This window comes from Schistocerca serialis, chromosome 5 (genome assembly GCF_023864345.2).
Source record: "Schistocerca serialis cubense isolate TAMUIC-IGC-003099 chromosome 5, iqSchSeri2.2, whole genome shotgun sequence".
Classification (NCBI taxonomy): Eukaryota; Metazoa; Arthropoda; class Insecta; order Orthoptera; family Acrididae; genus Schistocerca; species Schistocerca serialis.
Window position 1 is genome coordinate 544,876,485 of NC_064642.1, and position 14,625 is coordinate 544,891,109.

The following is a 14,625-nucleotide window of genomic DNA, read 5'->3' on the forward strand; positions in this document are numbered from 1 at the left end:
AAATTAGGAAGATGGCACACAAAGAGGTTGCCACAGGAGAGTGCCATGCGGCTGACCATGGCAGTGCTGCAGATTTCTTTGATAATCTTCCATCCAAAGGTAAAGTAGTTGTAGCTCAGTAGTTGGGATGTATAAAAGGAATATGATGGTGAGTTTGGACTCTGAAGGATGTTGGGAGAGAAACTGTTTGAGAGCAGCAACGCCATGGGCTTACGGGCTGTTCATGTATTGGGAGATGGCATCAACAGTGGTGGGTAGGGATCTATGAGGTAAAAGGATGGGGATAGTGGAAAGCCAGTGCAGGAAGTAGTTCGTATATTTGATGTGGGAGGGCAGGTTTCTAACAATTTGTTGGGGGTGTTGGTCAACAAGAATGTAAACTCTTTCAATGGGAGCACAAAATCCAGAAACAATGGGATGTCCAAGATTGTTGAGTTTGTGGATTTTGGGGAGGAACATGTAGAAGGTGGGTGTGCAAGGTTGTGTTGGGGTGAGGAGGGTGATGGACTCAGGGACAGGTTCTGGAAAGGGCTTATGTATTTCTGTAGGGATTTGAGGTTATGTTGGACTTCTGGGATGGGACCACTCTGGCAGAGCTTGTCGGTGGAGGAGTCAAGACAGTTGGCAGAGCTCTTTTGTCAGGTAGCACTGTGACTCATCACAACAGTGGTTGGAGCCTCTGTCTGCAGTGAGGATGATGAGGTCTGGATCTGTTTTCAAGTTGTGCATGGCAGTCTTGTCTTTTGCTGAAAGGTTGGTGTTCTTGGGAAGGAACCTGGGGAATGATGTTGAGGGCAGGTTGGAGGTGTAACTCCACAACACAAAATGAGTATACATCCTGTCAGATTTTATACTATAGCAATCTTTATAAGAATGGCACAGCAACAAACATGATACATAAGTTGCATCACGAAACCTGGTGGACAGTCACTGACATCTTTAGTTTCAGTTTACACAAGACCAATTGAAATTTCATACCTGACTCCTCTTATTATTTACTGAAACTCATTAAGCTCAACAGCATACTGCTCACTCAAATTGTAGGCGCCAAAATAGTAGTATAGCTTCAGTAAATAAGCTACGTTTTCTCGCTCTTACATCTATTGTTACACTATTACACTTATTAATCTGTGGTTAACTGTGAGACATCATTCTAAACTAAAAGGAAACCTTTAAGACAGACTGTATGATGTCAGTATTATTTCACATGTGGAGTATGAAGATCACTTCAGAGCAGCACCCTAATCTCCTGAACAATAGCAAACACTATTATTGTTACTATTATTACTGCCACTGCCAATGCCACTGCTGCTGCTGCTACTATTTTTGTCCTTACCATCAATATTTCCATTTCTCAAATTATTGACCAAAAATTAGATAAAGTAACATATCTTAAGAAATGAAGGATATTTCTTTCCAATAAAAATACTTACTTGCATACATCATTGGTATGGAAATCATCAACGGGTGTTTCCGCATCAACACATAAATGTAGTAAAGTTTTTCCTTCTCTTGTTGCTACATTCAACTTATTCAGTCTATAAACTAAACTGTTTACTCGAAACTCTTCTTTTTTTGTACATGTTTTCATTAATTTTGTTATGATGACCAGTATATACAAAACAGTTGTAATGTTGCTTTCAAATTCTTCCTGCAAAAAGAAATATATATTTTAGAGAATTTCACAAAGTAATTTATGCTGACAGTTCGGAAGCAATCAAGATGTGAAAGGAATATGGAAATAAGCAAGGTGGAAACAAATCACTAAATATTTACTGAAACAAAGCTATACATCACAATATAACAAATAATACCACTGCATCTCACTCTATCCAGTTTCTCTGAAAAACAGTTATCCAATCTTACACACAGTTGCGTGACAGGAGAACACTTAATTGCATAACTGAAACCAAGATAAAATATTATACACCTACAGCTACATTTACCATTCCTGGCAGAGATTACCTTGCACCACTGCTAATCATTCACTATCCAGTTTCATTTGAAAATGGAGCGAAAAAAAAAAACGACTGTTTGTATGCTTCTGTATGAGCTGTGATTTCTCTTATCTTGTCTTCACAGTCCTTATGCAAGATGTTCATGGGTAGCAGTAGGATCACTCTGCAGTTTGTCACAAATACCAGTTCTCTACACTTTCTCAACAGTGTTTTGTGAAAACATCATCTTCCATCCAGGAATTACCATCTGGTCCATGAAGCATTTCTATAGTACTAGCATGTACCTATCAGGTACTCACATGTACCTACTAGTAACATATCAAGTAATATATCTCTGAATTGCTTTGATGTATTCCTTTAATCCGACTTGATGGGGATCCCAAACACTCAAGCAATGCTCAAGAACGAGTCATACATATGTTCTGTATACTGTCTACTTTAAAGTTGTGCTTCTGGAATTCTCCCAATAAACCCAGTTTGACTACTTGCTCCTCCTTATTACTGATCTCATGTGCTCATTTCACTTCACATCATTTTGGAAGTTATGCCTAGATATTCAATCACTGTGACTGTCAAAAAGCACACCACCAAAACCATATTGAACATTACAGGATTGTTTTTGGCACTTACATTTTTCCATACTTCAGGACACAAAGCAGAAAATATATCCAAGTGATACTATAGCTCCTACAGTCCCTCAACAACAACACTTTTCCATACACTACAGTGTCATCAGCAAACAGTTGCAGATTGCTCCTCACCTAATCTGTCTAATCGTTTTTGATCAAGGAGAACAAGAGTGGCCTTGTCACATCCTCCCTGGGGTACACATGACAATACCCATGTCTCTAATGAACAGTTGCCATCTACGGCAACATCCTGGGTTCTATTGCTTAAGAAGTCTCCGAGTCAGTCACATATCTGGGAACCTGTTCCATAAGCTCGAACCTATGTTAACAGTCTACAGTATGGTAACGCATCAAACGCTTTCCAGAAATCAAAGAATGTAGAATCTGCCCATGGTCAATCAGCCATTGTTTTCAGGATATCATGTGGGAAAAGAGCAAGCTGAGTTTTTCATGAGTGATGCTTTCTATATCAATGTGCTCAAAAATTCTCCAGCAAACCGACACTAACAAGGGAACCTCCCCATCGCACCCCCCTCAGATTTAGTTATAAGTTGGCACAGTGGATAGACCTTGAAAAACTGAACACAGATCAATTGAGAAAACAGGAAGAAGTTGTGTAGAACTATGAAAAAATAAGCAAAATATACAAACTGAGTAGTTCAAGGGAAGATAAGTAACAATAAGGACAACAGGAACGCAGGAGCACAGTGGTCTCGTTGTAACGTGAGCAGCTGCGGAGCGAAAGGTCCTAGGTTCAAATCTTCCATCAAGTGTAAATTTTTAATTTTTTATTTTCAGTTTATGTGACAAACTCTTATGTATTCATCACTTTTTTGCGAGTGATTATCACATCCACAAGAAAACCTAAACCGGGCAAGGTAGAAGAATCTTTTTACCCATTCGCCAAGTGTACAAGTTAGGTGGGTCGACAACATATTCCTGTCATGTGACGCACATGCCGTCACCAATGTCATATAGAATATATCAGATGTGTTTTCCTGTGGAGGAATCGGTTGACCTATGACCTTACGATCAAATGTTTTCTGTTCCCATTGGAGAGGCACGTCCTTTCGTCTACTAATCGCACGGTTTTGCAGTGCGGTCGCAAAACACAGACACTAAACTTATTACAGTGAACAGAGATGTCAATGAACGAACGGACAGATAATAACTATGCAAAAATAAAGAAAGTAATATTTTCAGTCGAGGGAAGACTTGAACCAAGGATCTCTCGTTCAGCAGCTGCTCACGCTACCACGGGACCACGGCGCTTCTAAACACACTCCGTCCATGATGTTGCTTATGTGGCCCATGGACTACTCAGTTTGTATATTTTGCTTATTTTTTCACAGTTCCACACAACTTCTTCCTGTTTTCTCAACTGATCTGTGTTCAGTTTATCAAGGCCTATCCACTGTGCCAACTTATAACTAAATCTGAGGGGGGTGCGATGGGGAGGTTCCCTTGTAAGGATACTGGTCTGTAATTTTGCAGGTCTGTTCCTTTATTCTTCCTATACACAGGAGTCACCTGCACTTTTATCCAGTCGCTTGGGACTGATCTGGGTAAGAGATTTGTGAGAATGCAAGCTAAGTATGGGGCCAGTGTGGGAGACGGCTTCTATAAAACAGAATTAGGATTCCACACAGACCTGACGACTTACTCGTTTTCAACTCTTTCTGTTGCCTTTCAAAATCAGCAATGCCTTTTTCTACTTCCTCAATATGTGAGCCCAGGGCATGGTAAAATGATGGCATCTCCACATGATCCTCCTGCATGAATGGTTTATAAAGCATGAAATTTAAAGTTTCAACTTTCCTTTCACTGTCTCTTACTGTCACATCAGACTGCCCAATGAGCAACTGAAAAGAAACCTTGAGCCCACTAAGTGATTTTATGTAGGACCAGAATTTTCTCAGGTTCTTCGCAAGATATTCTATTAGCATGTGACAGTGGAAGTTGTATGCTCTGTGTATCAATCTTTTTGTAAGAACATTAATTTCTGCTAATTTCTGATTGTTGATATTTCTGGAGATCTTTACTGAAATGAATTTTCCGTCCTTAGCACTAGCTTCTGCAGAATGTGATTATCAATCAGTTTAAACTTTGCCCATAATTCCTCTACATTACTCATATTTGAATTAAACGATGTCTATTCATCGTAAAATTAGGGTGGTAACAACAGCTTATCTTCTCTTTCCAGCATAAAAACTCTTCTAGCATTCTTAATGGATGTATTAACTTTCAGTAACCATTGTAGTTACGATACAGTCTATGCTGATAAGGTCAGACCTGTTTGTACCTACAAGGCCTAAAATATTTACACTATGGGTATGTTATCACATTAGCTGCTCAAAACAGTTTTCAGAGTAAGTAATCATAACTACTTCAAAAGACTGTGTGCCCATACTATCTGTAACAAATCCATATATGTCCCAGTATATACTCAACAGGTTGAATTAGATTCCAAGTAAAACTGGCACAATCGGGGTAATTCCATGCTACTACTTGTAGACTTTATTGACTGATTCCAAAACTCTCAAAACACACCTGAACGACAATCTGAATTCAATTCTGTCAGTTACTCGCCTTCCAGATAACTTTGCAGTCAGACCCAATTTCGACCTCAATAAACATAATGTTTTTGTTCATTGCAATGAGCACTCACTGTGATGTCTAATCGTCTTTTGATGTAAGCTCCATGTCTTGTTAAATATTCGAGCTTTCTGCTTCAGGTTTCATTCAGCTTTCAGTTCTAAGAACAGATGTGAGCTTTCCTGGAGGGATATGAATTCAAATGACTTTGTTACAAATTCTCAGGCAATTTGCTGTTAAAATATTTCCATTCAAATCATATCTACTTTGTACATTATCTGATTTTGTTCTCTGGGCACTGACTCACAATCGTTCGTCATAGGACCTCAAACTAAAACCTAGCACAAAAAGCCACGTGCACCCCACATTTATTCTACTGCCTGATCAGCTGCTTTCTCTGTGTGATGTGCCCCCAGACCTATCTAGGAGAATCCTACAACCTTCCACCCCACAACACAGGTCCAGAAATTTGCAGCCAAGACCATCATGGAATCGTCAGAGCCTCTGGTTGAGACCCTCCATTCAGCCGCAAATCATACGACCACGATCACCTCAGGGCATGGTACTGCAAAAGTGTAAGCTCTGTTAGCATACTGGGTCCAAGGGCAGATGTCTTCACCACTGCTGCCACCTGCACATACGAACTGAGGATGGCCTCAGAACTGAGACAACACTGATGTCGAAATGGGCCACAACTTGAAGATGACTGGATCCTGCACCCTCAATAGCTGCAGGCAGAGTTTCCCAAACATCTCTGATGAGGTCCTCCAGCAGATATACCTACTATACAATGCATTTCTTTCAGCTCTGGGTACTATTTCCCTCAGGCACTCCATAACACATCACCTAACACTGGACATAATATTGTCAAGTAATAACCGCAATCAGGTCCAAGTCCAAAAGCAAGGTCATCAATGAAGTACACACTTGGAACTAAAAGCACATTTATTACAAGCACCAATGTACAGTGAGAACAGAACTGATCTCCTGGGAAAAGAGTGTTTCTATTTACACAACCTCTGAATATTCCAGAATATATACAAATTATAAACACAAGGAATTTTGAGAAGCTTCCAGAATTGATAAATAATAAATAATTGCTGGTGGTAGGGTTTGTACTGGCGACCTGCAGCACACTAGTCAGCAACTTCAACCACTATGCCACACTGCACGAACCACACCTCACGGCATTGCACCCTCCCCTGGAGAAACAGCGACCCACTGTTTCAGAAGTTCTCTCCGGAGCTCGATCTACATCTTGTTAATAATCAATCCTCTGTATGGCAGCACTGGCAGAGCCTCACTTTCTGGTCACTACGATCAGCATCTGAGGAAGCCCCTCCTGTCGACGCTCACGTAGTGTCTAATGGGTCACTAGACACCTGGCCAGTGACAACTGCATCTGAGACTGTCTAGAGTGTTCAGAAATCCCAGGTGACTAGATGCAGGAGCATCATGGAAACACTTCAGGATAGCTTGCCACAGATGAACTGGGACGATGAGCAACCATTTTTGCTACATTGGATCATAGTTCTCATACACTGTCCCATTTATTAACCTGAATTCTCTTTTGGCTGGTTGCTCCTTCTTCAAGGTCTCTATGGTTTTCATCAGTGCTGGATATTCCTTCTGTTCAGCAGCAATGTGATTTAGTGCAGCAATGACTGAGATTTCACCCACAATGCTGTGTTCCGCCAAAGGATTCCTCACAAAGCAGTCATTGTCCTTGTGTTTGCTCCCACTTTTGTATAGCACTGGGATGTCATACCCCTGAAGCCTCATTGCAGCTTGCCACTCGACCCAATGGATCCTTCATGCTAGTCAGCAAGCACAGAGAATGGTGGTCCATCACAAAAGTGAATGGTTTGTTAAATAAGTGGAGCTCAAACAAATTGATGACCCAAACAATTGCAAGGTACTTTTCCTCAGTTGTAGAGTAGTTCATCTCGGGCTTGGAGAGTACTCTGGAAATGGAATCTATCAGATTTTCAGCACCTTTCTGAAGTGCACTAGAACTGCACTTCACCCATTACCATTAGCGTCAATGTGAAGTTCTGTCCCTGCATTGTCGCCATACAGTGCTACGACTGGAGGAGATGTTAGTGCCTGCTTAAGGACAAGAAAGATCTTTCTTACACCTGTTTCCTGGAAAATTTGGCATCTCCCTGCAGTAGTTCTTGCAAGGGATATGCCAACATTTACAAACTGCCAGTAGTATGAGCACATTCCAAGAAAACTTCTCATATCACAAATGTGCCAGGGAGTCATAATCTGTGAGTACTCTCACTTTCTCTGGATCAGAATGTGATCCACTGGCATTCCACTAGGTACTCCAAGATAGTTATTTCCTTGGTGGGGAAGAGGCACTTTTCATATTAGGCAGAGGTCTGCAGTCTGAAGACAGTTCAACATGTTTGTCAGGCAATTTAGATGTTCAATTTCTTAGAAAAAAATGGTGTCATCCACATAGCAAAGACACAGCATCCATTTAAGGTGTCAAAGCTGACTGTCCATCAACATCTGAAGGTGGCTGGAGCATTACACAGTCCACATTATGTAGCTTTGAACTTGTCGAGGCCATCAGCTGTTTTGAAGGCAGCCTCTTTGGCCATCAGCCTCATCAACCTCGAATTACCAGTAGCCTGTCTGCTTGTTCATAGTTCAGAAATTCCTTTAAGCAGTCTAGCATGTTATCAATGCTTGGCAATATGTATGCATCTTTTTCATGATTTTATTCAGTTGTCAGCAGTCAATGCAGACACACCACATGCCATCGTCCTCCTTCACAAGGACCACAATAGAGGACCAAGGACTCTCTGAATGTGCAATAATGTCATCTTGAAGAATCTTCTCCATTTCTTTCAGGATCATTAGTCGTCCAGCAGATGACGTCCTAAGTGAGCGCTGCCTAAATAGTGGGCGAGTCTCAGTATTGTTACTATATTTTACCGTGGATCACTTTGTCTGTTTTCTCTCCACTCCAGATTCAAAGACAACCAAAATTTGGCACTCAGTGGTGAACTCTCAGTGGTGATCTTCCTCAGTCAGGCCAAATCCTAATGGTAGTTTGATAGCTGCTTCCTCCCATGCGTTGTTTGCAGTGGTAGAGGAGCACAATTCTTTGTCAGTGGCATCAAGATGTCCTTCCAGGACTGTTTCTGCTGCCACTACGCACATACTTTTAGGAGTGAGTTGTGACTGCTTGTACACAAATTAATGATCCAAAGTTTTCCTTGATGATCCAATCATCACTGATGATTTCTTTTGTGGATCTGAATTGCTTTTTGAAATCAACAAAAGCTTCACAGTTTAACTGAGCTTCTCAATCGATGACTGGAACTCATGTCATTGATGGCGGTGTGGTGATAAAGAAACAACTGATGACAAACAACTGCCCCAAGCAATCTCTTAAGTGTGCATGTTGAAATAGCTTTATAAATCTGGAGTGTTGATCTTCTGCTGTCTATGATTGCTTGTGACGCAGGCAAGAAGCACTAACTGAGAATAAAATCATGATTACCGCCTGTTAAAATGACATATTCGAAAGGCTTTGTTCTGTCATTGGACATTGGTTTCACAATATGTGTTCCTCTCAGCTGGATGTATTTCCCATTTGCAACTTTCAGGCCAACAGCTTTCATATCTCGGAACACAGTCTTCTTTATCTGGCAACAATAAGCATTCAATATTACAGAAAAGTAAGCTCATCAACCAATGTCTGGATAGGTTGGCTGCTGTTGATGAGTTCAATGGGATTTCTTGACATCTTGGTAACTGTCATGAATGGAGAATTTCTATCTGTGGTGACTTCATCTGATAGATTCAGCAGTTAGACAAGTGGCTGGTACCTCTGTATGGTGACGAGGAACAGCTATCGTGTGCTGGCAAGTGACCCCACCCAGAGTACAGTGTGAGTTTTGTCCCACAGGCTGACTAAACATCTGCAGTTGACTGGCACGAATAAAAACTGTTGCAATGGTTGATGTTTGGTGGTGTACTGGCATCAAATACTGTCTTTCTTTGCAGTAACATACTCCACAGTGAAAAAATACCAGTGTGATGTTCTGTTCTCCAAATGTCTATTCTTCTGTGGCAGGATGTATACGTGGACAAGGAAAAAACAATCCCAGATTTTTCCCAGATTTCCCGGTTAAAAAGCACACTTTCTCTCAGGTGAAAACACTCTTTTTCCTTGTTAAGTGACAATATATTTTCCCTCAGGACTGTAAAACTTATCAATCCTTTGGTTTAATACAAGGGCGTAGAATCTCCCGGGACTTTAAAAAAACACTTTTGGAAAAATCTTTGATGTGCAGCAACAAGTACATTGCATATTGTTGTATTACGAAAGTATAAATTCGAATTCCACCAAACATCGCATGTTACTTTCCGAACTACTGAAATCGAGATTGCAATGCGCTTCTGTAAGCCAGTCATACCTCATGTCAAGTGATCTCACCAGCCGATGACAGTGGATATTCAGAGCAGAGATATAGTCAGCCAATAGCAACATCACTGTTAAGTAGCGCGAACACACAAACAGAAAAAATTAATTGTTTTAATTAATATACACAGTGTTGAGTAAAGAAAGCAAAGCTTTCACATATAATACTGGTCTATAAGGTTAATAAGCTGCAAGAGAAGGTAAGCATTCACATACAATGTTTATCTTTTTGCGCGTGTTACACTTTACGAAATATCATTCAGAGTTGCCAGTAAAAATTTTTAATGACATAAATGTCTGATCTTCTGGGCTCGAAATTCTTCTAAATGGCTCATCATCAAAAAGTTGATTTTTAAATGAGAGTCAAATGCTCTGAGATTCAAGAAATTCATCATGCATTCTCGCACATAGTCCAACTTGCATAAAACAAAATTTACTTTGAAAGTAACACTTTTCAAACCACCATTTGCAACATTTTACTGCAACCTGTTAGAAATAGGTTCGTTTCAGCAGTTGCCAGAGAGCGCCAGATAACAGGCACCACCGCGCTTGCACAGCTACAATGACATAGGAAGCCCGGATTGTTCGTACGTGTAAAACATTAAAAGATCTTACATTATGTCATAAAAGAAACAAGACATCACAGGATACTCCAAGAGCATCGGAATTTCGTGAACAATACTAAAATGTGCACATTTAAGGTGCATATTTAAAGTGCACATTCGTATGTCCAGATTCCCAATGAAGTGGGCCTTGACCTGATATCAAGCTTTTCAGAGTGGTTTCTGGGATGTAAATGTTTTTGGAGTACCAGTACTGTATTATCCCATGTTTCGTTTTTTATAATGGCATAATTCCATACGTGCTAGAAGATGAAATGTGCACCTGAAATGCAGCGAACATTTGAAACTAGCTAATAGTGTGGCATTAAACACTTCATTTCAAATACATTGATTGCCTCAGCGAAAAAGATTAATAAAAGCTAAAGTTCTTTAGGAAACCCACAAAAATAATTACATTGTTCTGCAAGGCGATTAATGCTTGACTGTCAGAAAGGAGGAAATAAAATAAAAACTGAAACTAATAACATATTTTAGCCTTCTGTAATTAAGTGAATGTATTTTAATTCACTTGATAGCTCCTGGCCACAGAAATCCGTTTTGTCTTCATTCGACGTGAGAGCAGTAAACGAAGAGGACACAGCAAAATCACTAGATGTAAACACGGGTCACATGGAGACTACCCACTTCCCCACTATAACTCTGACTGCTCTGCGCATCAGCCCCAGATCAACAATATTTCCGAACTGGGGTAACATTAGATAACGGGGCCCCACCTCGAGTGTTTGAGATAGGACATCAAAACTTTTAAAAAATCGAATTTTCAAAAATATGTTCATTTTGTAGCACATATCTTTCTGAATAGTCTGATAAATAAAACATATGTGTTCGAGGAAACTTATGACAGTGCAGTGCCACGCCTCTTTACACAGCATTCCTCTAATGCACGTCACTGTATTTCACCTTGTGGAATTGAAACGTGTACATTTTGTAATGGATGCCATCAAACTATAGTCAGGACAGTGGAAATTAACATGTCCTGTGGTGCCTCTCCTGATCCAGACAGCTGGCCTCACATCCTGCCCCTCTTCTTTTTTTTTATTCAATTCCACAGACCGAAATACAGTGACGTGCGATAGAAGAATGCTGTGTGAAGAGGTGTGGCACTGCACTTTGGCACACTTAAGATCAAATAACATGTCTTACAATTCCTCGGACACATATGTTTTATGCATCAGATTCTTCAGATTCTTCAGAAAGATGTGTGCTACAAAATGAACATATTTTTGAAAAATCTATTTTTTTTTTTTTTTTTTTTTTTAAATTTTTGACGTCCTATCTCAAATGCTCAAGGGACGCCACTATCTACTATTGTCCCGGTTTGGAAATATCGTAGATACGGGTCAGATGTGCAGAGCAGTCTGAGTTATAATAGGGAAGTGGGTAGTCTCCATTTGACCCGTGTTTGCATTTAGTGATTTTGGTGTTTCCTCTTTGTCTACTGCACTCACATCAAATGGAAACAAAATTGATTTCTTTGGCTGGCAGCTATCATGTGAATTAAAACACATTCACATAATTAGGGAAGTCTAAAAAACGTTATTAGTTTCAGATTTTATTTTATTTACAGCTTTCTGACAGTTGAGCATTAATTGCCATGCAAAACAATGAAGTTATTTTTATCAGTTTGCTGAAGAAATTTTCTTTTATTAATCTTTTCCACTGAGGCAGTCAATATATTTGAAACAAAGGGTTTAACTTCAAACTAATGGCTAGTTTCAACTGTTCGGCGCATTTCAAGTGTACATTTTCATCTTCTAGCACGTATGGCAGTATGCCGTAACAAAGAATCAGACATGAGATAACAAAGTACTGGTACCCAACGCAATTTACATCCCGAAACCACATTGAAAAGCTTAACATCAGGTCGAAGCCTACTTCACTGGTAATCTGGGATTCATTTAAAAATCAGCTCGTTGATGACGAGCCATTTAGAAGAATTTACAGCCCAGAAGATCATACTTTTATGTCGTTATTAAAAAATTTACTGGCACATTTTTGTAATATATATTAAAATGTAATACGTGAATAAAAATCCAATATTATATGTGAAAGCCTAGCTTCTCTTGCAGCGTATCGGCCTTAGAAAGCTTTGTTTTTCTTGTATCAACATTACATTTATATAAATTTAAACCATTAATTTTTCCTGTTCGTCTGTTTGCGCTACTTAACAGTTATGTTGCTATTGGCTGACTACGCCACATGTCCGAAGCTCTGAATATCCGCTGTCATCGGCTGGCGAGATCACGTGACGTGAGCTATGACTGGCTTACAAATATGCATCACAATCTCGATTTCAATGCTTCGGAAAGTAACATGCGGTGCTTGGTGGAATTCGAATTTATACTTTCGTAATACAAAAACATACAGCGTACATGTTACTGCACATCAAACATCTTTTCAGAAGGTGTTTTTTCCCAAGTTTCGTTTTCTAAAGTGCCGGGAAATTCTACGCCCATGTAGAAAACCATAACCATTCAAAGGATTGATAAGTTATACAGTTCCGAGAGAAAATATACTGTCAGTTAAAAGAGAAAAGCTATGTTTCCATGCGGAAGAAAGTGTATTTTTAACCGGGAAATCCAGGAGAAATCTGGGACCTTTTTTTTTTTTTTTTCCGCGTATACACCCTGTTAATAGAACAAAATAGGATTTGCAAATATTTCAGTAATTAATACGATGCTTGTTGCACTTCAGAAGTAGTACTAGACGTAAGTAGAGAAGGGAGGGAGAATCAGTATGAAGGTGAAGTGGTGCATGCGTGTTGAGGTTATATAAATCCCAGGTCTTCCAAGTAACGGGAGAAAGAACCAGTGACTGAAAAGAAATAGCAGATTGTGTCGCTTATGACCTACCTTTTAAAATTTATAACATTCTACACAATGGTAGATGTTAAAATTATGACAGAGATTTATGCAATGTAGTCGCTCCACAGCTGGGCTGAGTGGTCAGTGCATGTGACTGCCACGCAGTGGACCCAGCTTCGATTCCCACCTGGGTTGGAAATTTTCTTTGATTGGGGACTGGGTGTTGGGTTGTCATCATTATCATTGACATGCAAGTATCACAATGTGGCATCATCTGAAAAGCTTCCAACTCGGTGGCTGAAAGTTGTGACAGTTGAACGACATCAGACTATAGTCAGGACAGCGGAAATTAAAATGTCCTAAGGTGCCTCTCCTACTTCCAGTTGGCCAGTTTGACATCCAGAGCCTCCTTTTTTTTAAAAAAAAAAAATCCTCTTCAGAAAATTTGCACTCTTTAACAACTTGCTGCTTTGTGAGACATAAAATTAAGTATAGGCTGCATTAAACCAATAAAGAGAAGAGACAAGCAAGACAGTACACATTTCTTCAATCCTTAGATCCTAAAATTTTTATCTCTCTGATCCTGCTACAGCTTTACATGTTGTGCTTCCCTTTCTGCGAAAGGATCTGTTACCTCATCAAAGTTCATCAAACGTTTTGCTACACGAAAAATCGAAATGTCGTTGTCTAATACTGAAAAAGCTGTAATTACAAATAGGCCCAAGACTGGTGTGGTTTCTCGACCTGATTACCTGTATTTTGTCGCTGTCTGCAAGACAAAACAAAATAGGCCTTTATAATAATGCAGCAATTGTAACACATGCCAAATGATTGTTTTGGCAGAAATCGTCATTTTTATAACACGGCAGAATATAATTCACAAAGTATCCACATCAAATGCCTATTAGGCCTACAACAAGCAAAAAGCTTTACGTTAGGAAATAGTTTTACACTTCATTCATACACTCCAGTTTCTCAAGCCTGAGATCGAAAAGTAGTAGTGCGAATTTTTTATATAAAATTGGAATTGTCATATTCTTCCATAATGTAAGTGATGTCACTGTTTCTTCTCCTTCCTCGTTCTAACAAACAATGTTGTCATCACTAATTCTTTATCTATTCCTGCAAATGTCAAAGCTTATTCACCGATTAACTTCACTAACTCTGCCAGAATCACCAGTTTAGTTATCCCACGATTATTCTCCGGTTAGGCCTTGTTACGTGTTCGTACAACGTGTTTTTCGTGCTACTTCCAGAATAGACCTTAAAGCGGCTGCTAGCTGGAGACTGTACAACTGGCCCTTGCTAGTATAGTGATCTGGCCAAAAATTATCTGTCAAAATTTCATTTTCTTGGATGCACCGCGAAGGTAATACGCAATCTTTCTTACCTGTTATTCCTGTTAGTCGTTTATTCGCACTCTGGTAGTCTGAATCTATGGATTTCATTGGTAATCATAATAACGCTCGTCATTTGCAAACCAAATCAACCACATAATCAGACAGTGGTTGTCTTTCTTTTGTTCGGCTATACTCTGCTCAGCTCGTATAGCCCCTTTTGTCTACAGAAAAG

At 39.7% G+C, this 14,625-nt stretch overlaps 1 protein-coding gene across 1 annotated transcript in view; it reads right to left on the minus strand.

The window, feature by feature from the left end:
* LOC126481117 (protein fem-1 homolog B) overlaps positions 1–14,625 on the minus strand; it is a 67,718-nt gene that overhangs the window by 26,307 nt on the left and 26,786 nt on the right. Inside the window, exon 7 of the mRNA XM_050104651.1 lies at positions 1,434–1,651. Within this exon, the coding sequence (XP_049960608.1) occupies positions 1,434–1,651 (218 nt within the window). The remainder of the gene's footprint in view (positions 1–1,433; positions 1,652–14,625) is intronic.